Raw genomic sequence first — 25,476 nt, 5'->3', positions numbered from 1 at the left:
GGGATGATTCTGAATTTTAAAATCTGGTTGCTCTGTTTGATCTGGTAATTTATTACTACGGATTTCTGTTTCTGTGGCGTCCTCATTGATATGTGTCTCTTTCATTTTCGCTCAGATGAAAACTGGGATGACGACCAGCTCTTGGGCTTTGAGCCATGCAATGAAAACCTGGTTACGGGCTGTAACATCATTGATGGGAAGTGTGAATGTGACAGTGTACGAACATGCAACAACCCATTTGAGTTCACTAGCCAGGAAGCCTGTCAGACAGCCCTGCAGAAGATTGAAGGTACCTCTTATTTCTCCATTCTCATTAACTTTTCTCTCTGTCTACTTCTAGCGTAAAACTTGTACCTGCATGCTCATATCTTTCTGCAGTAGTCATAATGTCATCATGCTGTTTAATGCCTTGATGGGTTTCATCTTTAAAATATGTGTTTGAACTCTCGATTGCTTGATTTTGTGAGCATACTCAAAAACAGGCTCTATAATGAGTCCCTGTACAATTTGTTGCAAGATAAAACTCGCATGTTAATAAAAATATCAAGAATTTGATGCGTTCTTCTGCAATGAATTCTTCTTAATTATTTATAATTAGCTTTGCTAATTGGAATAAGCTTCCTTATTAGTTTTGAGAGAATCCAAAAATAATCTAAGTGTTCATTTTTGGCATCACTGAAGGGATAATTACCTGTGAACTAATTTAAATTCATGCATATAAATAAAACTGAGAATGTCAGCGACAGTCAATGCAGTTTCGTATTTTGTGCAAATGTGCAGTAGGTAATTTCCCAAGCTATTTTTTGTCTTGTTCAAATTTCCCCTAAATAAAAAACCCAAACAAATACTTGTTTCGCAAAAAGTTTTGCCTTTCCTAAGCATAGCCATCTGCATAACCAACGTGTTCGAAATCCCTGGAGCCGTGTTTTTTTTTGTTTTTTTTTCTAAAGGGTGGGGTAGAAAAAGAGGCATCTTGCTTATATGACAGGTTTTTTTAGAAGCCTGTGATTAAACAAACAAACAAGCTGATTTACTAGAGGCTGATAAGGCTCCTTTTAGAGCTATCAGAATGCAAATGTTGCATTGAAAAAATGCAGTCCCTGATGGATACTTGCTCGCATTCTCTGAGCGTGCCTGTGCGTTGAGTCTGAGCTGGTGGCACACTGGCAATTAAACATAAAAATACATGCTTGTTATCACAACGGTCCTGGCAACGGGTGCAGGGCTTGTTGTTTTATTGCGGCAGGTGTGCTTTCCGTCATCCCTGAAGCAGGCGGTGGCTATTTTTGAAGGTTTACCCCGTTTTGTTTTACTAATAGGTGCTTGTCATGTTGTTTTGACTAGTGCTTCAGAGAGGTTGCAGTTGTCAATTGTTTATTGTGATGTTGTGTCTAGTCTGGGATGTTGTTTTGCTTGTCTGTCTGTTTGTAGAGTTGTCAATTTACTAGAAATGTTTTGTCTAATAGTTACTTCATTCTCTTGATGAGTAGCTCGTTGTTGTTGTCTATCATTTTGATGTCTTTGTCCCTTTACAGTGTTTTATTAGTTGTGCCAAGCTGATAAAACAGGCAAAAAAAAAAATCTCAGACTTACACTAAGCCATAGGCGCGGGAAGTGGGGGTGCTGAGGGTGGTGCAGCACCCCCTGTTTTTTTCTGTGGGCAACTGTTTAACTGTTGGGAATAAAAAAAAAAGTATATTTAGTGTCTATTTACACTAAGTGCAAATAGCCCGCCTTGTTGGCGAGGCTATTTACACTAGCTCCACCCACCAATGTGTGATTGGGATAGTCAACATTACAAAAGACGGTTATTGATCGTTAGATTCAGTGGCGTAGATAGTAAAGCGTGTGTCATAGCCTACTACTTTTGACGCGATCAACCCGGGTTCAAATCTGCCTTTTGGCTAACTTTTTTTTCTCCCTTTTCAAATTTCAAATCACATCAGAAAAGCATTTATTTTTAATAAAAATGAAGGAAATAATCAAAAAGTTGAAAATAAAGTATCGGGTTGGGTTAGGGTAGGCGTAGGGAGGGCTTTTGTCCCAATAAGGTGGCATCCATTTAATAATTTTAATTATAATTAAAATTTACACTCAATAAGTTATTATTGCATACTGTTTTATAATATATTACAATGCTGAGGTGCAGATAATTGCCACTATTTGCAATAAGTAATTAGCAGAATATCCTGCTATTTTAACATAATATAAATAGAATAGCTATTTGCACTTAGTGTAAATAGCATATGATATCACTAAAAAATACTGCTATTTTCACTTAGTGTAAATAGCATCTATCGCTAAGAAAATATGCTATTTTCACTTAGTGTATATAGCCTCTTATCGCCCCCCGCACGTGCAGCACCCCCAACCTAAAACATCTTCCCGCGCCCCTGCACTAAGCAATACCCTGCTGAAAAAAAATATCATAGGGAGTTGGTGGTGGGCTTGACTTGGACCACCCTGGTAAAAGACTGACAACCACGGAAATGCAACCCCTTGCTCATTGGGAAAACGTGCTTGTGGCAAAATTTCAGCAAAATGATATTACATTGCTCGTTGCAAGTTTCAAAGTGAAATGGCACTAAAAATGAGTTCAGTTTTTCCTGAAAGAGATGAACGTTACATTGGTTGTTGTATGTATTTTGGCAGTTTTGTAATAAAATGTCTGGTGAGTGGCAAAATAGCGTACCACCTTCATTAAACCCTACCCTAAACCTAACTGATAATGGTAACATAAAATAAAAATAAGTTTTTTGAAATAACCTTGCCATTTAGCTTGCTTCTAAAAGTCTTTGAGCTCTTTTATTGTGTCTTGTGTTTTATAGGACCTGCTGTATGAGGTGCGCTACCAAGCAAGGTTACTACGCTAGAAAAGATATACATATGAAGCTGGTTATGTGATACAAACATCAAAATGTATTAGTTTATAAATCATGCACTATGGTAAAAGCGTTTTAGGTCATAACATAGTATTGTGCAAGGAGCCATGCAAAAAAGTGTGTTTATTAATCATAAACGTAAATCATAAATCGTAAACTCCATCATAATATGTGAAAAGAAATACAAGTTATTTTTGAAAATATTTTACTGCAACTAATGTTCATTGTACCTAGAAACTTTAGGAAATTTTATATAGGCCTATAGGTATGTTTTTGCTAAAAAGTAGATAGAGACATGTTTTTCCCAATGAGCCTATGTTGCAGAAATGACAAAAAGAAAGAAAAAAAACTACTTGGAACACCTTAGCAACTGCTAAATTTGCACAGGCAAACACACTCACAATTTTTCAGATAATAACAAATTATTAATTTTATAGTTTTATATTTGTTTTAGTGTTTTTAGTGCTTCATATCTGAAGATTTGTTTTGCTCATGCAGTTGTTTTGCTAATGCTAGTCCAAAGCAAGTTCAGTAATAAAAGTTTTTAACAGAGCATGGAGAGACACTACCCACCTAGCTGGCGAACACTTTTTGTTGCTTGAGAACGTGATGCATTTTCTGGCTGTTGCGTAAGTTGTTTTTCCTCCAATCTCCTCATACATCTGTTTGCGTTCAGTGCCGTGAGGAGTGTGGGCCAAAGCACATGTGTTGCAGTGTTGTAATGGTATGCGCTCAGCAGTTATCATTTGCATAAGAAAAACATTACTGTCGTGATTCATCAACCTGGCCATCTTTTGTGTCTGGAGTAAGCAGACATTGTGAGATTTTATTGATTTTACATTAAACAATTGCTTCTGTCACACAGAAGTGGAGCCGTCACCATAATATGATTAAATTCTACTTCGTACTTCAGTTCCGATGTTCTTTTTGCGCTGCTGCTGAAGGGAAGAGGAAGAAGTGTATTTAAGCAACTGCAAAGTGCAACCAAATCAGAATCACCTGAAATATGGGCTCATTCTTCGAGGTTATTCACCCTATTCAGCCCGATGGAAAAACATCCTTCCTCACAAGGGAATGTTTTTTCTTTACGGGAAGCTGGCAGACACAAGGGCGAACGCTGAATAGATAAGTGCTATTGATATTATCAGTAGCGCATCGGAACAGGCTCTATTTTGAACAGTACTGTGACCTCTTGATTTCGTCAGCCAGTACTGTGAGGAGTGGGGTCTTTTAAAAGGACGGTAAATATTGATAATGCCATCACAGTGCCCTCTTCAAGGTTCTCTAATTACATTCATATTCTCTGCTACCATTAATACTACAGGAAATCAATCCCCAATAAAACCGTAATAATATGTTGACCTTTGGTGTCTAAGTAGATTTTCTCTCAGGGTAAAAAATTATTCCAGAGCAGTAAATCATCACCAGACCTGATGGAAAGATGTTAGTTTTCACATCCTGCTTTATCTGTTGTAGCATGATCTGTTTTAAATAAACCCAATGGCACGTGAAAAGAAAAAAACGGTGGCCAGTTGCTTTAAAAGTCAGTCACTAAGTGGGCAGTTCTTAGCAAGAATAATTGGTCTAAGTGAGACTAGAAGGATGGTAAAAAGATTGATCTTTAAGGTACTGAGACACTGTTCAAGGTTCTCAGAATTAATTAGTCGCGTCCATTTGCTTGAGAAGTTAATACTTAAACTATGACACATTGAGGAATTACATTTTTGGCCAACCAAGGTTAGCCCCACACAGAATCTGTTCCCCTTGGTATATTTCCACACATATTGAGGGAGAAAAATATATGTTATACAATGGGAATGGATTTAAATATGGTAATGTGTGTTAAAATGAGTCTGACACAGTAGATAGAGGCATTTTCTGTTTTTATTTACTCTAGAATGGCTATGAAAATGTTTGATACTGTTGCTGTCAGATTTGTTTGCTAATTTAAGATGTCACTGACAAATAGATTCCCCCCCATTCAAGTAGACAGCAGCTGAACTTGTATGCCTGTTGCCAAGATGGCCGCCGACTGAAATGAGTTTGAAGGGACTTCAGTGTGTAAGACAGTATGTCATTCACATGTATTTGCAGCAGAGAGAAATTTAGATGGGAAAGGGTCAAAGTGCTTGTTTCAGGGTGTCAAGCGCTTGTTTTAACGGTGGAGTGCTTTTGACCATCAAACTTACAGGCTTCTTTGGATCAACCGAGACTTCTGAAGAAATGGGTCCAGGTTATTCAAGGCAATTTTACTGTCAGTGAGAAATGACTGGGCTAAACGGCGGTATGGGAATGTACTGGACCTCTTTTAGAGAGAGCCTGTATTTGAAATTAACATGGAGGTGAATGGTAGTCTTCCACTGATCCAGTTTAGACCCCTGACCTAGAGGTTGCAGTAATTTGGTAAGTGGATGAATGCACTACTTTTAGAAACTGTCGCTTGAAAGATATAACTTGAAATTTTGCCAGAGGTTTCTATGGAAATCGAAAGCTTATTTAGCATATACACGTATGTAAGCCGCATGTGTGATAATATATATAAAACCATTAGAGAACAGTAGCAAGTAAAAGGAATGGCGGGATGGAAATGTGTTTTCCTTTCTATAGGAAAAGTGTGCGTGTTCGAGAGAGAAAGTGAGCGTGTACAGGAAGTTTTGTTGTGTGGGACTCTGTTCTGCTGTTACTGTTGGTTTTCTCTGACCCAGCTCGACCAAAGCACATTAAAGGAAATGCCAAGCATTCTTGCAGTAGAGCTGTGTCTCTGCTGCCTTGGCAGGATTACAGTGGAGAATATTTGTTCTGGGGAGCCGGCCATGCTAATTGCAGGCCTCGTTGTATGCAGGGAGAGAGCAGCCTCTCATGCCAAAAGCAACATATTTCTGTTTTAACAATGTCCTGTTTTCAAAGAGAGCGTGAGGGGTCGGCCAAACCCAAGAACGGAATGCCTGAAAGTACTGTACTTTGACTTTCCCTGTTGTCCCGTAGAGGCGAACGCAAAGGCATTCAGCCGTTTGATGTGGAACATGGGCAGAGCTCCATGTGTGAGGGTGTGTGCACCATGAACAAACTGCTACTAGTTTCAAAATTGTATTCAGTTCTAAAGAAGACTAGGATTGGGTAATATTGCTGAAAAAGTATTAAAATATTTTTCTCCCTTTGGACCATATTCAGTGTACATAATACATGTAAACAATATTGATGTATTCGCTCTGAATTGGCTCAGAGGAACCGTCATTTTGATCGAACAGTCATTGCTGACAAGTAAATGCAAAAATTCCAGTTTCAGTAAAGTTAAAAATAATAATTAATTTATATGAAAATAATTTTCATTTCTATGCACTAATATAACAGTGCATCAAAACAGCATTTCCAACGTATTCTAGTTTTAAAGTAATAATAAAAATGCCATGCAAGGACTTCTGTGACTATTTAATAATGCAAAATACATTAGAATTTGAAATGAATCAATTGAAAATTGAGATTTAATTACCTCTAACACCATCAAAGAGATGTTAATTTTTATCTGTCGTATGCTGCCACACTCAATGGCAAAAATAAAAAGTGCATTAAAAATCTAAATTTGCAAAACTACGATTTCTAAACTTTAAAAAATGTAATAATCAGTATATAATAATCAGTTTTAAAGAAGCCCTGTATATTTAGACTGGTTTCAGGTTCGCACCAATTAGATGTTTTACATCAGACAGCATCTTCAATAGCAGCTGGACGGAGAACAGCGGAGTGAAACCGAAAGCATGGGTTTCTCAAGACTTATTTTTAGACTGAAAAACACTGTTTTTAACTTGGCATTACATCTTAAAAGTGCAGCTTGTGGCTACATGTTAAAAAAGGGCAAGAACATTGATGCAGCTGCGAAACACAGCTCTCTGAATGTGTCTGTGGTGCTTTAAAGGGACTGCATTTAATTTTTTTATTAAATAAACTTTTTTAGAGTGTTTTTCTCATGCCAGCTGTCTAAAAGCACAGCATGCTAATTAATTCACGGCTGCTAAAATTGCCAAAAAGTATAAAAATAAATAAATAAAATAAAATAAAAATAATAAATAAATACATTTAGGTTCATTTAAATATAAATACATAACCTCATTTTTAGTGCTGCATGCATTAATTAATTATTTGTGGTGGCAGAGTGTAATTAATCTCTGTGGTTTTTCAAAGGTCTGTAAAAATATCCACAGCATTCTTGCTTCGTGTTATTTTATCCTCCCTGACTTTGGCAGTCGTAAATGTTTGAGGACAACTGTCTGTTCAGCACGAATGTGTTCTTCCTCTTCACAGGAGCCAAGAAGCAGCTTTCGAAACTCGCTCAGATCAATCTGTCCTGGCGTCTGGACATGCTAGACTTTGTGAGAACCAGAGTGCCGCCACATCGCAAACAGGTGTTAATAGGGATGCAGCCCTGTCACATCTGCAGGGTCAGCTCTACTGCACGACATGAGTAGTTTCCCTTCTTTCTCCTGAGGCGGAAAATTAGCACTGTTAATACCATTGATTCCGTCACCTTTGCCATGTGCAGTTTTCTGCCAGAGACCTGTCAGAAGAACTTCTTTAAGAGCTTATCGCCTTTAAAATCAAATCTTTTTCATTTACCTTGTAAATAAATCTTGTTTGGGAGTTTAGTGGTGTGTGAGCTGCCGTGGCCTCGCTGGTGACCGTGACATCTAATCCTCCGGGCGCAGTATAAGGAGCTTTGTAGGACTTAGACCTCAACTTACAGTTAATTAATTGATTACAAGGTATTTGCAGCAGGGTTACCATTTACTGACTGTTGATGCACTAGAAAGGTAAAAAGGTCATTTTGCTTAAATGTTCCTGCTTTTAAGATTTTTCTCACAAGACAAGTCAATGTAAGTCAAGTCTTCAAATACTGACACTATTGACGTTTTAATATTTAGCTTATTGATGATTTATTGACACTGACAGGCTGTAAAGTGTGGTGTGACTCTCCAAAAATGTTATATATTTAAATAAGTAAATAAAAAGCATTATATATGATTAAAAGTTCAAATGAATGATATTCATGAATTTATAACTCATGATATTTGAAAATAATTAAATAAGTAAATATAGTTGAAATTTAAAAATATTGAATAATATTAGCGAAGTAATACCTAATGCTGTTTGTAAAAGAAAGAAAGAAAGAAAGAAAGAAAGAAAGAGCAAGAAAGAATTGACCTCAATTAAAATCAAGGTCAAAATTTAAAAAAAATTATAATAATAATTAAAAACTAAGAATATTTGAATGATATTAATAAATTAATTACACAAGATGTTTGAAATAAATAAATAAAAATATTATTAAAAACTTTTGATGTATCAAGTGTATTCAGTGTATAAGAAAAAAATACGTTTTACTTGATGGTTGAACCACATGACATTTTACAGTCATTAAATTGAAACTGTTTTTATTTTATACAGTGGTACAAGTTTTTCAAAACCATATTAAACAAACATGAATGCAAAAGCTACATTTCTAATATCTCAGACCTCAAAAGTAATGTGAAATGTGAACTCAAACAATTCTCATCCGATTCTCCCAAAACCAAATTATTTGAAGTATGCTATCCAGTATCCACATAATTGTATAGCTCTATGCTCTTACAGCAAGCATTTTTTATGGGTTTTTTTTTAGAAATTTTCACAGAAACAAAAATGACTTTAATACATAGCTGAGACCTCCTAGCTGATGGAAAGAGCAACCTCTTAGCAATAAAAGTTCCTTCTGGGTTTGGTTGAACATGGAGGGTCACCCCCAGCAGTGTTGTGACCCAGTCATAGCTTTGGTGAAGCCCAGTGAACTAGATTCCTTAATGATTCAACACCGCAAAAAAGGGCCAGTGTGCCCTTTGTAGTTGGAACAATGACAATCGAATTACATTATCTGAAATCACCATTAGCCCAGTGGCCTTATTCCAATAATTAATCTGTTAACAACCTCGCGGTCAGTCCCCAGCAGTTATTAATCTGCTCTCTACGTTCATAGTATTGACAGCTCCACTGGTATGGAAGATTTCAAGCCTCTGACATGTACAGGACAGATCGGATGTTGACATGGGTCTCCCAGCCTGGTTCATCTCAGCTGATTGAGAGATTCTTGTCACATGCGGATAATCCTATCAACAGAGCTGCAGATACATCAGTGCTGCTACTTCCCAGTTATGGATTTCATGGGGCAGTGTTTGGAGTACAGCACTGCTAGAGCTTAACAAAAGTGCCACTTGTTAGCAGTATAAACCTGTTCGGTATGAAAGCCTATCAAATTGATTTCGTAATTAATTAATATAACAAGGGGATCATTTTGAGTTGAAGCTGTTTAATTCAGACCTAACTGAAAAATGCCACAGTATAAAAGATAATTCCAATTTTCATTTGTTGGATAATCAACACTCAAATTTTTTGTATAATGCAGATAACACATTTTACAGTACATTAGCGCACCGTAAAGGTAACTGGTAATGGCAAAGTTGTTGTTGGTCAAAGAAACCTTTTTTTTTTTTTTTGCAAAAAAAAACAAAAATTTGCTTGGGCACCTTAAATTGCCTACACTTAGGCTAACAAATTATATAAATGCGATATTACAATAATATAACTATACACATTTTTTGAAGGTTTCCATGTTCATTTTCTAAAGAAAGTTGTATGGTGTCATGTTTGGACTTACTTGTTTTACTTGTGGTGGTTTATAGTTCACCCAAAAATGAACATTTTGTCATTAATCACTCACCCTCATGTCGTTCCAAACCCTTAAGATCTTCGACGTATGCATGTGAATGCTGCTGACGCAGGAGCCAGCGTTCTGATGTAAAAAGTCAATCTCTCTTAGTTCATCCTCTGTTTATTCTGGTTTGAATAAGTAAGGCTGGGCAAAAAATTGCAAGTCATCCTCTCTGTCGGAATCTTCATGTTTACAAAGACTCTTTTATGTACAGCGTGCGTCTTCTTCTGCTTGTAAACAAGGTGCAGCTGACTGATATGGAAGAGAAGAAATTGTTTTCTTTGCACGCAAAAAGTATTCTCGTAGCTTTTTAAAATTCAGGTTGAACCACTGATGTCTCATGGACTATTTTAACAATGTCCTTACTACCTTTCTGGGCCTTGAATATGTCAGTTGCGTTGCTGTCTATAGAGCAGTGATGGGCAAACTTGGCCCTTCCAGGCCACTTTCCTGCAGAGATTTGATCCAACCCTGATAAAACTCACTGCCTGTAGCTTTCTAGTAGTCTTGAAGACAATGATTAGCTGGTTCAGGTGTGTTTGATTAGAGTTGGAGCTAAACTCTGAAGGAAAGTGGCCTGGAAGGGCCAAGTTTGCCCACCCATGCTATAGAGGGTCAGAAAGCTCTGGAATTTCATCAAAAATATCTTCATTTGTGTTCCAAAGATGAACAAAGGTCTTGCGGGTTTGGAACGACATCAGAGTGAGTAATTCATGACAGAATTTTCATTTTGGGTGAACTATAAACCACCACAAATAAAAAGACCATGTCCACATGTTTAAATTATATTCTTGTGCTGCAAAATAGCAGGGACCCCTACATTGTCTTTATGGCTTCCACACAGGTTCTCAGTACAGTGCTTTAAGTACAAAAATCCAACCTCAGTATCTCTACGATATTTTGGTGAGGACATATGAACCCCCAGGGACCTTCACTGTGTTCACTATGGACTGAACAGAATCAAATGTCAAGAATTTTACAAGACAGAGTCGCAGTTACCTTTCTTTTTCTTTTTTTTTTATCTATAGTGGAAATGGGCCTCAACTACAATAAGTAACAGATAAAATTACACAGCAATCATGCAGATATTATATATTGTATTTCACCATTTATTGATATTATTGTTATCAATACTGTCATTTATAGTTGTCTTATTATGTACTGTTGACAATGTGAAGTTTTCTTTGTTCGCTTGTTTTAGGATGAGTAAGAGCATGTGGCCCCTTAGCTCATCGCTTTAATGCCAAACAGCAAACATCTTGTAAACTTTCCTTGACAGAAAAGGATAAAATAAGTGCACCTCGAACCGCTCTTTTAAAAGTTTGACATTTAGACTGACACTTGCCTACAGTCATTGCTTCCTTTACAGATAACATATTTAGTCTGGTCAGTTTCTTTCATTTCCTGAAAGAGCTTTAAAACTGCTGCTTTTGTGATAAGCTTATTTCCTCGTGATTTCCGCCTCAGGCCAGCAATTACTCAGTGCTGAGGTGGGATGCAATGGCTATGGACTTGAAATGGCAGATGTGATGATATTTTGGGGGGAAGTGAGGCGTTTTGTTTGTAAGTCAATTGTTGACATTCTGGTGTCCCTGTGGTGTCTGGCAGTAGATGCGTGGTCTGAGGGTTTGGTGTGGTTCGCTGATAAAGATTAACCTGTCGAAGCGTGCCACTCGTTTGTCCTTTAAATTGGTAAAGATAACACAGAACCTTTAAGGGAGCATTTTTTTTTCTCTTGCAGTGGCTCACAGAATGGTCCTTGAGTGCTTTTTTGCTCACTCTGTGTACTTTGAACATTTGATCAGATGGTGTGAGGAAAATGTATATGTGGGCCAGAGTGACCATGTCAGTATAATTGAAAGATTTCTGTATCTGCCTTTTCACAAAGACACTCTAATTGTTGCTTTGCGGAAGAGGTTGCATTGTCAAATTGGCAGGAAAGAGGAATCGTACACATCCTGTTGTCTTGAATCCGAAAGGATATAACAGATGAGACACTCAAGGCTTCAACTAACAATTCATTTTGAGTGCTTTATCAATTATTCTGACAGTTTGTCAAATGATCAATTGGGCGAAAATACAGAAGCTGTACTTTTTCACATTGTCAAAGGACTGAAAGTCGTTCTACATCATTTACAGTCTTTTCTCAGCTTCTGTTATATTTATAAGGATTACTAGAATATAGTAAATAATTAATCAGCACTGCCAACTTAGTTTCTGATGGTTTCGAATATTTAGTTTCCCGATCATTATAAGCAGTGCTGAATCCTGACAAAAAAAGCGATATTCCAACAGGATTTGTTTTCTAAACGTAGTTTGAATTACAATTTTCAAAACAGGATGCCCGCCGTCACTGTTATTGTTTTTGCTAAGATGTAAGTGTTGATGTTATGACACTCACATCTAAATCATGCACTATGTTTGCATTACAAAATCCATTGAAATAAGACGTTTTGTTTTGTTTTGTTTTGTTTTGTTTTGTTTTGTTTTGTTTTGCCAATTGGTTATAATTGAACACATGGATTCTTCCTTATTTGATATTCTTTCAAAAAGAAATTGCGGCACTACAATAGGCTATATTTACACAGTTTTGCTAGCTTTGTATATTAACAACTGTAAGAATTAATATGAAGTGTTAAAGCTATTGAATTGTTGTCATCTAATAGGGCTTTCATCTGCGTTCACTACAGTATGTTTTCCACCCTAGCTGTGAAATAAATGAGGATGAAAATTTTCAATAAACAATATTTTATAGTCAAGTTTACTGATCTCGAGTCTCAGGCCTCAAAGTGATATTTCAGGTCTCATTCTCTCAGAATCACTATGCTGATCTCATTTAACCAAACATTTATTTAATGTGCTTTTTTTGACCGCTCACCAGTCTCATCTATTGAAATACTGATGCCTTTTTTGTGGTCTTCGACAAAGGTGACTGTAGATCAGAAAAGAGCTTTGAATTGTTGTTCGAGAGTGACCTCTACTAACCCATTTCAGCTCCGGAGAGGTTAGTGCTGGCTGTTTACATTGTACACAGAAAACTGTGAGTCTGTGAGTGTGTGCTTGTTATGACAAAAGTGTGTTTGGGTTATGAGGAGAACATTAACCTTTTTTTTCCTCAGAGCGCATAATTCACAACCAAAGTAGCTGTGAGGGGGAAAAACATGAAATGTGCAAACACGAGCTTATTGTTCGCCGATTGTGGAGAGACCCAGTGGGTCATGTGTCGCTTTGACTTGCAGTCTGGCTGAGAAAGAAAGTTTGTTGTGTCATTGTGACAAAATTTCATTGCAGAGAAGAAAAAAGAGAAAAGTATATCTTCGTCTCAATGAGCTTATTCTGGAAGAATGAAGGAAGCAAGAGGTTTGAAGGGAAAATCAGGCCCCTGATTCAGACGCAGAGAGGAACTTGACATGGTTCACTTGACGCTACATTTAGACGTAGCACGATACAGGATTTCAAAGCTCAGTTTATCCATGCAGTAATTTACCTACATCAGTTATCCCTCTTGGCACAGAGATGAAATATTATTTTTAAAAAAGATCTGAAGAACAAGATACACATTCTAGTAGAAAAACAAGCATAGATCCTTCTAAAACATCTGAATGCCACTTACATGTTGGAGCTCAAATTAGGTTATTTTATAGATTATTCTGGCTGCTGTTTTCCATGCAGTTAAATATGGCATACTTTTGACGTCATTCATGTTAAATCTGGCACAGTGTGTCTTGGCGGTCCATATTTTAACATAAACCTGTGGCAGATGGGGAAATCTGTGAAAATTGATTTAATTTTGGTTGATTTAGTTTCTGAAATATAGAACACAAGACACATGGACTATTTTATCAACGTTTATGGTCGCTTTTTGCCATTTTGGAGCATGACATTGACAATCCATATCTCCTTTCAGTTACATGGTAAAAAGCAATAAGTACTTTCTTCGAAATTTCTCCTTTTGTGTTCCACAGAATAAAAAACATCATACAGGTTTGGAATGACATGATGGGGTATAAATAATATAATATAATTATTGTTTTTAGGTAAATTTGTTCTTAAAAATATACTGCTCCTGAAAAGGCTGTTTTCCTAATTTTTTATTTATTTTATTTTTTAATAAAACGTCTTTAGTTCACAGTCTTCTTGTCAGAAGACAGCATTAGCCATCTAATGGTTATGTTCGTTTTTGTAACCGAATATTTGTTGTGGATTTATCCTGGCGAGCATGTTACAACTTATCGTTTGGAATGTGTAACATGCCACAGCTTCTTTAATTGAGCTCCTTTTCATCATCTTCTCTCTCTCAGTGCCTGAATTCATCCCTCTCTCTGTCCTCTCTTGCCTCATTGCCTCTTTACACACAGACACACACCCCTCGCAGGATATGAGTATTGGACTTCAGGCTACTCTAAAGCCTGAAGAGTCTGATGAAGGAATGTCACTGTAGGCGTATGAGAGAATGCCCTACTGTTGGGAGGATTGGTGACGGTATTAAGAACAGGGAAGTGAGACCTTCACTCCACAAAAACCTCCATCCCATTATCAAGCAAGGTTGGACTGATATGAGCATACATTATTATCAAGATATTATCATTATATATAGTACATTATGCACATTGTTTTTTATTATTGAAAATAGATTAAAAACTTGAAAATACAGAAAGGTCCTAATGACTAATAATGTTCAAAGTATTATATATAGTAATTTTTTTAATATTAGTACTTTTATTTTTAATGTTTTTTTTTAATAATTATCTTATGCTCACAAAGCCTGCATGTATTTGATCCAAAATACAGTTTGTTGTTGCTCTTTTTTTAATTAATTTTTTTCTGCAGCAACTCGGAGCACTTTTCATGTTCTTTATCCTGGCTGAAGCACATTTGTTTAAATCTATAAGAATAATCAGCCTACACTACCAGTCAAAAGTTTTTGAACAGTAAGATTTTTTAAAGAATTCTCTTCTGCTCACCAAGCCTGCATTTATTTGATCCAAAGTACAGCAAAAAACAGAAAAATTGTGCAATATTTTTACTATTTAAAATAACTGCTTTCTATTTGAATATATTGTAAAATGTAATTTATTCCTGTGATCTAAGCTAAATATTCAGCATCATTACCCCAGTCTTCAGTGTCACATGATCCTTCAGAAATCATTCTAATATGCCGATTTGCTGTTCAATAAATATTTTTATTATTAATATCAGCATTTATCTGAGAAAAAAACATTTGTAACATTATACACTACACCATTCAAAAGCTTGGAGCTTGGGGGGTGGGGTTATAGAAAATAATACTTTTATTTAGCAAGGATGCGTACAATTGATCAAAAGTGATGATAAACACATTTATAATGTTACAAAGTATTATATATAGTAATTTTTTTAATATTAGTACTTTTATTTTTAATGTTTTTTTTTAATAATTATCTTATGCTCACAAAGCCTGCATGTATTTGATCCAAAATACAGCAAAAGCAGTAATATTGTGCAATATTTTTACTATTTAAAATAACTGCTTTCTATTTGAATATATTGTAAAATGTAATTTATTCCTGTGATCTAAGCTAAATATTCAGCATCATTACCCCAGTCTTCAGTGTCACATGATCCTTCAGAAATCATTCTAATATGCCGATTTGCTGTTCAATAAATATTTTTATTATTAATATCAGCATTTATCTGAGAAAAAAACATTTGTAACATTATACACTACACCATTCAAAAGCTTGGAGCTTGGGGGGTGGGGTTATAGAAAATAATACTTTTATTTAGCAAGGATGCGTACAATTGATCAAAAGTGATGATAAACACATTTATAATGTTACAAAAGATTTCTATTTCAGATAAATCCTGTTCTTCTGAACTTTCTATTCTTCAAAGAAACCTGGAAAATGCCAATCTGAATATTACGATTTCTGAAGGATCGTGTGGTTGGAGTAATGATGCTAAAAATTCAGTTTTGAAATCTGCAATAAATTCCATTTCAAAATATATTCAAATTGAAAACAGTTATTTTAAATAGTAAACATTTCAAAATTTTACTGTTTTGCTGTACTTTGGATCAAATAAATGCAGGCTTGGTGAGCAGATGAGACTTCTTTAAAAAACATAAAAAATCTTACAGTTCAAAAATTTTGACTGGTAGTGTATTTATATTCCTATATAAAGTACTAATATACATATAGATAAAGTATTAGTGCTGTCAAATCGAGTAATCACATCCAAAATAAAAGTTTGTGTTTACATACAATACAGCACTAATGCTTTATGTATATGTATTATTATTATTATTATTAGGGGTGTCGAAATTAATCGTTTATTCGATGCATCGCGATGCAGACGAGGACGATTCGGTATCGGTTCATGCACTGCATCCTCAATGTTTAATTTTACTTCACATTTATACAATTTTGTCAATAAATACAAGCAGTCAGATATATGAACTGTACCTGACCTGGTTTCTTAAGTTAGTGGTATTACCCCCTGCTAGTGATGTGACATTTGAACCGAGGCATCGGAGCTTGTGTCGAGAATAAAGGGGTGTACCAGATGAAGCCTCGATTCGAAGCTTGTGTTGTTAACATAGAAATCACGTGACCAGTGACAAACGAAGCTTCACTTTCTGTCCAGTCACGTGCGCGATTCACTTTGCGTGTCGGAATGTTCGAATCCCCAGATCTTACTTTACGAGTAAGTTTTAATTCGGACTTATTCAGTTACATTTTAGATACCCATACAAGTAATATGAAGAATACAAATTATTTCAGAAAAATTGTATATTTGTCGCAATTAATATGTGTACATTCTATTACATCATATTGATATTCTTACTGGTATTAAATTGCAGTTTAATGGGTAAATGAATTTATCAGAGACAGAAATTCAACAAACACAAACACACACACTGTTAGGCTTTTATTTGTGCACGTAACTTGAATCGATCTGTGGAATATGTGGTAGATGCCTCATCCTACGGAGCGTTTTTCACAGGCTTTTGGCTGTTATATTTTTTATTAACCACCAGATGGCACTGTTTTCGAGACACTCGAAGCTTTGAATCTTTTCCCGAAACAGTCAGAGCAGCCAAAAGCCTGTGAAAGAGGCTCAATAGGACGAGGCAGCTACCACATATTCCACAGATCGATTCAAGTTACGTGCACAAATAAAAGCCTAAAAGTGTTTGTGTTTGTTGAATTTCTGTCTCTGATAAATTAATTTACCCATTAAACTGGGCATTTTAATACCAGTACGAATATCAATATGATGTAATAGAAGAATAATGTACATATGAATTGCATATGACAAATATTGAATTTTTCTGAAATAATTTGTATTCTTCATATTACTTATATGACTGGGTATCTAAAATGTAACTGAATAAGTCCGAATTAAAACGTATTCGTAAAGTAAGATCTGGGGGATCTAACATTTCGACACGCAAAGTGAATCGCGCACATGACTGGACAGAAAGTGAAGCTTCGTTTGTCATTGGTCACGTGATTTCTATGACAATTAACAAGACAGCACAAGCTTCGAATCGAGGCTTTATCTGGCACGCCCATTTATTCTCGACACAAGCTCCGATGCCTCGGTTCAAATGTCACATCACTAGCAGGGGGTAATACCACTAACTTAAGAAACCAGGTCAGGTACAGTTCATATATCTGACTGCTTGTATTTATTGACAAAATTGTATAAATGTGAAGTAAAATTGAAAATTGAGGATGCAGTGCATCGTCAATGCATTGTGATGCATCGTGATATCGAATTGAACCGAATCGATGACATGATAATCGTAACCGAACCGAACCGAACCGTGAGACCAGTGTAGGTTCACACCCCTAATTATTATTAATGTATATCATTTTGTTAGTTATATAAATTGCAATGAAAAAAACATTAAAAAGGTCCTGACTTCAAATAATGTTCAAAGTAATTATATATTTTTTATTTTATTTTATATATATATGATACATCTATCTATGTATGGATGGATGGATGGATGGATAGATAGATAGATAGATGTCAGTTATATATTGCATTTAACATTAAAAGAAAATATATATATATAATATTCTGTATTGCTCAGCATTTTTTTGTTTAATTCAACTAAAAAATTAGACATTCTTGCATCCAATTGTTAAATTGTTGTTCGCAGCAAAGCAGTTTTTAAGCGATTTGGCATAAAACATGATAGAAATCATACTCAAAAATACTCAAAACAGTTTATGGTGTCAAACTGGTATATTGGCCACCCCTAACCCGCACAATTGAAGCAGCCAGTAATTGACAACTGTATTGAATTTAAGACCTTTCTTGAGTTATAAAAGAGCCACTAGCTCCCTAAAGCCCTAGTAATGTTCCAAACCGCTGTATATAAACCCTGAGGGAAAATAGTCTCCTTGTCTCTTTCAATATTCCAATACTTCTGTCTGTGTGTTTTCAGGCAAATGATGGCTTGGCTTTCAATATGACTGCCATCAGTAAAGGTCAACAATAGTGATTCACTGCGAGACAGGCACGAATGCTAGAAATGCCACATAGCTAACTACAGATTTATCTGTCTGTGCAAAGCTTGTACATTAATGAGATCGACTGCTGAGAGACTTCTTTTCAACTGGCATAGTATCCATCTCAAATAGTCCTCGTAACAGGTGAAATACGAGCGCTCTGAGAGTCTTCATTTATCCTGGAGATGTTATTTTGAATTGTATGGGGCCTTTTTGTGATCCTTATCCTTCCACTTAACCACTGGTCTCCAAGGGAAATGCAAAATGGCTGCCATTCCTTTGGACAAGATTAAGACACAAAAGAAACACATCGGATACTTTGAATTGAAATGTCAAATGTAATTCTCTGTTTCATTTTATCGCTTTTGTCACAAAGAGAAAATGTCAAAAGGCTTTGTGTTAAACAGGTGAACATTGTGTCTTTCAATGTAACCACCAATAAGGCAGTTGAGGTGCCTGTTTATTGATTTATCTACTCAGGATCTAGAATTTATCTAGAATTTTTCCATTTGGGTCTTCATTTTATGAAATAGTTCACACAAAAATTTGGTCATTTGGTCATTTACTCACCAAATCATTCCAAACACCCACTGTATATATGAATTAATAAATAAATATATATATGTGTGTGTGTGTGTGTGTGTATTCATTAATTTATTCATTCATTTGTTAGTTTATAAATAATAAAATTAAAGATAATAATAATAATAAAAATAATTAAACACAATGGTAATTTTTTGGTATTAATAAGATTAATATTTGACCATAAAATAAAAAGATTATTATTGTTATTATTATGATTGATAATAATAATAATAATTTCACAGTACAACAGTAAAACAAACTAACTAAAATCAAACTAAATATACAAACTAAACAAAATAGTTTTTCACTTAACATCTTGTCATCTAGAGTAGCTTTCAAATCTCATTAGCATATGTGCATATTCCAGTTTGTGATGGTGCATTTTATTACAAGACACATGATAACCAGTGACATTTGAATGGTATTATTTATTTATTTATTGTATTTATTTATTTATTTATTGATGAACTGTTTCTGTAACTCAGTTCTCAATGAAGAGAAAAGGCTCAGGAAAAAACAAAACAAAAACAAATGAATGCACAGATGTCCAGTCGTTTGAAAAAACAAACCTTAAGATGACGAATAAAGACATGTGATAGATAGACCCGTCAGTGCCACGCTTATCTGCTTGTCAGCTCACTCCTTCTTTCCACCACGTCGTTCCCGTTGATGTATGCATGCTGTGTGGCTGGTGGGTTTTTGACGACATGGGGTGGTACACGCTGGCTCGGTATGCTCTTGCATTCGCTCTTCACCAGCGCAGACCTCACATGGACACATCCGTCACCCTCCCATCTGCCCTGCCAGCAGAAAGAACACAAATGGAAAAATGAAATCTTTCCTACGTTCTTCCACCGGTGTCCTTCATTTATAACACGTATCTGACAGGAAGTGGGTGGATTTATGCGGGACGTCAGGGCCCGTCAAGGCTAACAGCTGAAGCTGTAATGCTCAGAGACACAGGTGGAAAGGGCACGTGGCCAATCGCACCCTGTTCGTTCAGATCAGAGCTCTGTAAGCACCGTCACAAGAGGGGGGTAAGCTTCAGATGAAAGCCCAGGCCTAAAATTTGGAAGGGTCTAGTCTGACAGAGCCAGACTTTTGAGTATTGGCCTAAAATCTGGTCCACCCTGTAGCTTATTCTGGCCAAGAAACGCCCACTTGGCCATCTGACCAACCATCTGTAATTGAACAATAAGTTTGTTTGTTCCTTTCTTTTCTTGAGATGATGTTTAGGAGGGAGTAAATCTGGAATCAGTGTTTCCAAAATACTAGTCTGATACTAGTACAACAATGTGGAAGTTCATTTACAATAATGGCACAGCAATCTTAGGGCCAGATTTACTAACAGCTTGCGCCAGCGCAAACCATTTTTTGGTGTTAAAATAGTACTGTCAGGATTTACTAAAGACGCACAGTGAATAATTAGTGCTGAAACGCCGTGGACAGTTTTTTTTACGCCTGACCTTATTGAATATTCATTTGAAGGAGTTTTCCTTTCAGATACAAAATTTATGGGATGAGAGTATTAAAATGAATCACGCAATGTGATTTACTAACGTTTGCGCTCGTCAAATTACTGGTATTTGCGCTATTATTTAACGCCCCCAAAAAGCTGGCGGTAATTTTCACTGCTCTTGGTAGATTGCGCTGGTCATTATTGAAATGATCTGGCTGCGTCTGTGTTCTTTAATTTGTGCATTGTCAGTAAATCACCCGCAGAATTTTCCCCTCCCATCGGCGCTTTTATGGAATTATGTTTTAATGCTAATTTGCCCTGTTTAGTAAATCTGACCCATAGCGTAAAGTTTTACAGGTTAACGCTTTACAGTAAAGTTGAATTCATTTATTCTATGCAGTATTTATCAATCTAGGTTAATGGTAATTTATAAATATACCATTATTCTTTATTTGTGTTCATTCATAATACATTAATGTTTATTTATACAACTTAGAATGTCAAAAATGTTTTAATGGCAGCCGTAAATCCATTCTTTTTGTTTGTAAAACGATTGTTGCACTACAATAAAAATGGTTTTACGAACAATTTACACAGAAAACGCTGTTTGAATTATTTTAAACTAAACCTTATTGTATTGACAATTTATGATGTAAAGTTTACAGAAAACAAAGTAGGCCTCAGTTATGATAAACAAACACAACAAATTTCTGTGGCAATAGTTTGTTCGTAAAACTATTTGTAAAACTACTGGCGCACTGCAGTAATTTATGCAAGAATGGTTTTACGAACAGTTTACACTGTAATTAATTCTGCTTGTGTATCATTATCTTAAATTGAACCTTATTGTAAAGTGTTAATATTTTACAGTCTAAAGTTAACAGAAAACAAGTTGCATTTGTAAATAAACAGCAATTTTCTATGGCTAATTTCTAATAATTTTAGTTAATCCATATGTTTTGTTTATATCAGTTTGCACACAAATCACTTTTCTTGTGTTTTATAAATGAGCGTGCCTAAAATGTGCATAAACTGTGCAGTCAGAATTTCTGCTATCAATTTAATAGACAAAAAATAATATTAGAACTGTACCACTCTATGTAGCAGCCGGGCAACTTGTAAACAAAACTTGATGATTTTTGCCAACTCTTGCCTTTTTGCGTAGACATGCCATCAAAAGTTGAGAGTAGGAGTGGACTGTATTACATTTCTGTTCCACTTTATCTGCTAGTCGGAAAGATGTGCCTCTCCTCTGACGTGATTAGAAATCTACAGCTGAGCTGTCCAGCTGGTTTAAGTGGGCGATCAAATCCTGAACCATCACCTCAAGCGCCATGAGGAACATATCTTCAGCACAGTTTCTTCAGGCAGAGCGCTTTGTCCGCTGAGAGACCGATAATGACTGTTAATAATCGTTAATTCAGCATGATCATTATGACATGTTCTGCCTGCCCTCTCTGTAATCACCCTTTCTGCACAGCATTACAATCTGCCAAATGCATTGATCATTTCACGTTTGCAGGAAAAAAGTGACGGAAGTTTCATTATTGGGTAAAGCATTCCTTTAAAGCTGTAAATATTGCACTAGTGCTGCCTTCATTTCGAGTTACAGAGGGTTCCGAGTTTTTTGAAGTCTGAAACTGCTGGTTCGAAACCGTGGAGTCCACAGGAAGGACTTTTTTTATTTATGTTGACATCTGTCTGTCTTTATTTGAGGTAGTGTTCAATTTGGGAATGGATTTCTTTGAACAAGCAGAGCATTGAAGAAATATAGGACATTAAAGCAGAGAGTAGCCCCAGCCAGAAGCACAATTAATTCCCATAGTGCTGTGCTTTCGTCACGTGTGACTGGTTTGCTCTTGACAGGAAGGTTTGTGACAACTGAGAGTCGCAGCAGATTGTAACGGTAAATTCAATAGGCGAGATCACAACAGAAGAGACACTGTTCCACAGTATACCTCTCCTGGGCTCTTCTCTGCTTAATTTGTGTGTTTGTGTGACATATAAGCAATATAAATTTGGTCACTGTATTTACATAAAAATTCAACTGCTTCCATGTGGTCCCACAGGAAACAGTGACTGAAACCTACTCGGCAGACAACAAATAGTTTATCCTCAGTAGATGATTTACTTAATATTCAAACATCTTCCATTGGTGATCTAAAATTTTCATTACCACAAAATCAATAGTCTGATATTGCATCTTTTGATCATTGCCCAGGTGTGAAAGCTTGTTGAGGAACAGCTTCAATCTTCTCCGTAATTATTGAGAGAGCTTGTCAAGAGCAGAACAGCCTCAAATGTAGTGTGAAGCAATTTGGTCAGTGGCAAGGCCATCATTTGTGGTAGGTCAATGTAATTTGCAGTGGTTGCTAAGACAGGCATAATTATACAATTGCTCATACTTGGGGTTAGGCATTTGAATGAATTCTTAACCATAATAATTATTAAACTTTGCTACACTGTTTGTGATGTGGGCATTAATGATCTGATTTGGTGGCTTTGCTAATTTTCTAAGCATTACAACATTTGATTTTGGGGAAAGTATATAGATTCTCATTCTTAAAATGATTTATAAACTACTAACTTTCAGTTTTAAATGTAATAGTTTTAGTAATATTTTGAATTAGCTTTTATTTTTATTTTTTTTAATATTTTTAGTAGTTATGTTTTTTGTCATTTTTATTAGTTTTTGTTTTTAAGTAATAGTGATAATTTAATATTTTTTCACTTCGTAATTGTCGTACTTAAACTTGTTTCAGTTAGGCAACAAGGCAGTGTTTCAAAATTTAGTTTGTTCGTCATCTAATATTTTTATTTTCTTAAATTTTTGGATTATTTTAATAAACAAAAGCGTTTTTTTTTTAGTTAATTATAACAAAACTTGGAGGAACAACATGCACACATTGCAGCTAAGTACAGTTGTCACTCCTCTTGTGTTTAATCCTGTTCTGTATTTTAGTATTTTGGCAGTTTATGGGAGTGACTGAGAATAGTATTCTAAAAACCGGATTCACTCCTGAAAAATGTAGGTTGTGACAACCAGATTACAATTAAGTCCAACTAAAAAACAGACTGGTTAAACTTTTGCCATCCATGTTTCTTATTTACAACAACAAAATACCAAAACATTGCTGGTTGGTACTGTCATTTTGGTAGTAGCTCCATTTGCAATGACAATTTAGCAGATTAACTCTGAATTTAAAATCGGTTGGTACTGTTACTTTGGTAGTAACTCCATTTTGGTTGTGTATTCCATTCACACTTGTAATGATAATTTATCAGATTCACTCTGCATTTAAAATCAGTTAGTACTGGTATTTTGTTAGTGACTCTCTTTTTGTTGTGTATTCCATTCACACTTGCAATGACAATTTAGCAGATTAACCCTGAATTTAAAACCGGCTAGTAATGTCAATTGGTAGTGAGTCCATTTTGGTTGTGTATTCCATTCACACTTGCAATTACAATTTAGCATATGGACTCTGCATTTAAAATCGGTTAGTACTGTTATTTTGGTTGTGTCTCCGTTTTGGTTGTGCATTCTGTTCCCACTTGCAATGACAGTTTAGCAGATCCCCTCTGCATTCAAAATCAGTTCTCACTCCTGAAGCTTTGCAGTGTATACACGACTCTAAAGACTTGGGGGTTGGTTCTTTTGACTTAGGCCAGTTAGCAACTACCCCATAACACCCTAGCAACTGTAGAGCAACACATTACACTAAGAACACCTTAGCAACCACATATGGATGTCTTTGCACAGGCAAGCACTACTCACATGTGTTCACTCACAGAAAATATAAAAATCGACTTCTGTGTTAAGAAATGAGCTGCACATTGTCCAAAAGGTTTAGTTATAGTAAGAGATCCTATGTGTAACCAGGGAACAAAAGTAAAGGAAATCCATTTATGAGGGAAGGGAGATGGAGACCTCATGTATATTTCCTGTAGCCATATGCCGTTTTATATTCTTACAGTTACTGTACATACATAATGTTCTTATAGTTGAACTCACACGGTGAATGGAGGTTGTGTGTTCAGCATTCTTTGATATTATGAATAGTGATTGAGCAAAGACAAGTGAATAACATTGTTTGCACGAGCAGGTTAGATTAATGGTTTGTCAGAACGTGTTTTGGAAGCACATATGATTTACAGCACTATGCGAGATTTTTTAATAAGCTGCCTGATTCAGCTAAACGGAGTTCCAAACGAAAGATTGTGTTCCTCTAATCCTGTCAATCACAGTTCAAGGACATATATGCAGTTTCTTACCTCACTTCTGAGACAATTATCCCAGCATTCCTCCACCTCTTCAACTACAAACCGTTTTAAAGGTACTAAGGTACAAACTGACCGAGATCTCTGTCAGTGTAACAGGTAGTGGTGGAGAATCGACTCCAAAAAATTGATTAGTGAGCATGTTTATAAAAGGCCCCAGTTATAGCGCCTTTTTCTCCTACTGTAGAATGGGATACTGCTGCAGAATTTCATACAGCTGTGAATGCGTGTGATAATGTGATAATCTATGGATGTGCCAAAAAGAGAGAGGATGTGTGACTGACTTTACGAGATGAATCTTATGGAAAACTTTATAGTTTGTTTTAACGCAGCAGCTGTAGTATTACCTCAGTGTATGTGGCAGACTGTGTGGAAATAAATGGTTGCTCGTTTTACTTTTCGTCATTAATGTGCATCTCCTTCTCTCGCTCTTTCTCCCCCATGCTGTTGACGATTTGTTTGTGGCTTCAGGGGCATAACTTTCGCAACTCATTTTCTTTCTACATTTCTCTAGTTTCTACTTGAGAATTACATTTTTTTTTTCAACCCAGCCTGTTTATTGTGTCTTTTCTCCTTAAAACTGGGTAAAAGCAGTGATATAACATTTTTGAAAGGCCTCTTGTGGGAGTTTATGTCTGCCACTCTTAAAAGAAATAATACTTGTAGTGTGATATTGACTGCAATCTTAAAGGAATAGTTCACCCAAAAAATACAAATTCTGTCACCATTTATTTATCCTCGTCATTCCAAACCCACACGTTTTTCATTCATTTTTGAAGAACAAATGAAACCTGAGATTTCTGTACCACCATTGAAGGTCTATTCAACCAAAACTTTCAAGCTTCAAAAAGTTCAATAAGGCATTGTCAAAGTAATCCATATGAGTCAAGCGATTTTATCCAAGTCATCTAAAAAGACACCGCTGCTCTATATGATGAAAAGATATAATTTAGGTTCCCTTTCAGTCAGTCACGTTCGACGTTACGTCAGTCGTGACTGACGAATTGGGATCTCGCCCGAGAGCCCAAT

At 35.9% G+C, this 25,476-nt stretch overlaps 1 protein-coding gene across 2 annotated transcripts in view; it reads left to right on the top strand.

Annotated features, from left to right (window-relative positions):
* crim1 (cysteine rich transmembrane BMP regulator 1 (chordin-like)) overlaps positions 1-25,476 on the top strand; it is a 136,958-nt gene that overhangs the window by 10,501 nt on the left and 100,981 nt on the right. For both annotated transcript variants that reach the window (XM_016475416.1, XM_016475415.1), the window contains exon 2: positions 116-289. In XM_016475416.1, coding sequence (XP_016330902.1) covers positions 116-289 — 174 coding nt within the window. The remainder of the gene's footprint in view (positions 1-115; positions 290-25,476) is intronic.

This window comes from Sinocyclocheilus anshuiensis, unplaced genomic scaffold (assembly GCF_001515605.1).
Source record: "Sinocyclocheilus anshuiensis isolate Anshui unplaced genomic scaffold, SAMN03320099.WGS_v1.1 scaffold676, whole genome shotgun sequence".
Lineage (NCBI taxonomy): Eukaryota > Metazoa > Chordata > Actinopteri > Cypriniformes > Cyprinidae > Sinocyclocheilus > Sinocyclocheilus anshuiensis.
The sequence above is the reverse complement of the archived record's forward strand: the minus strand, read 5'-3'. Positions and strand labels throughout refer to the sequence as shown.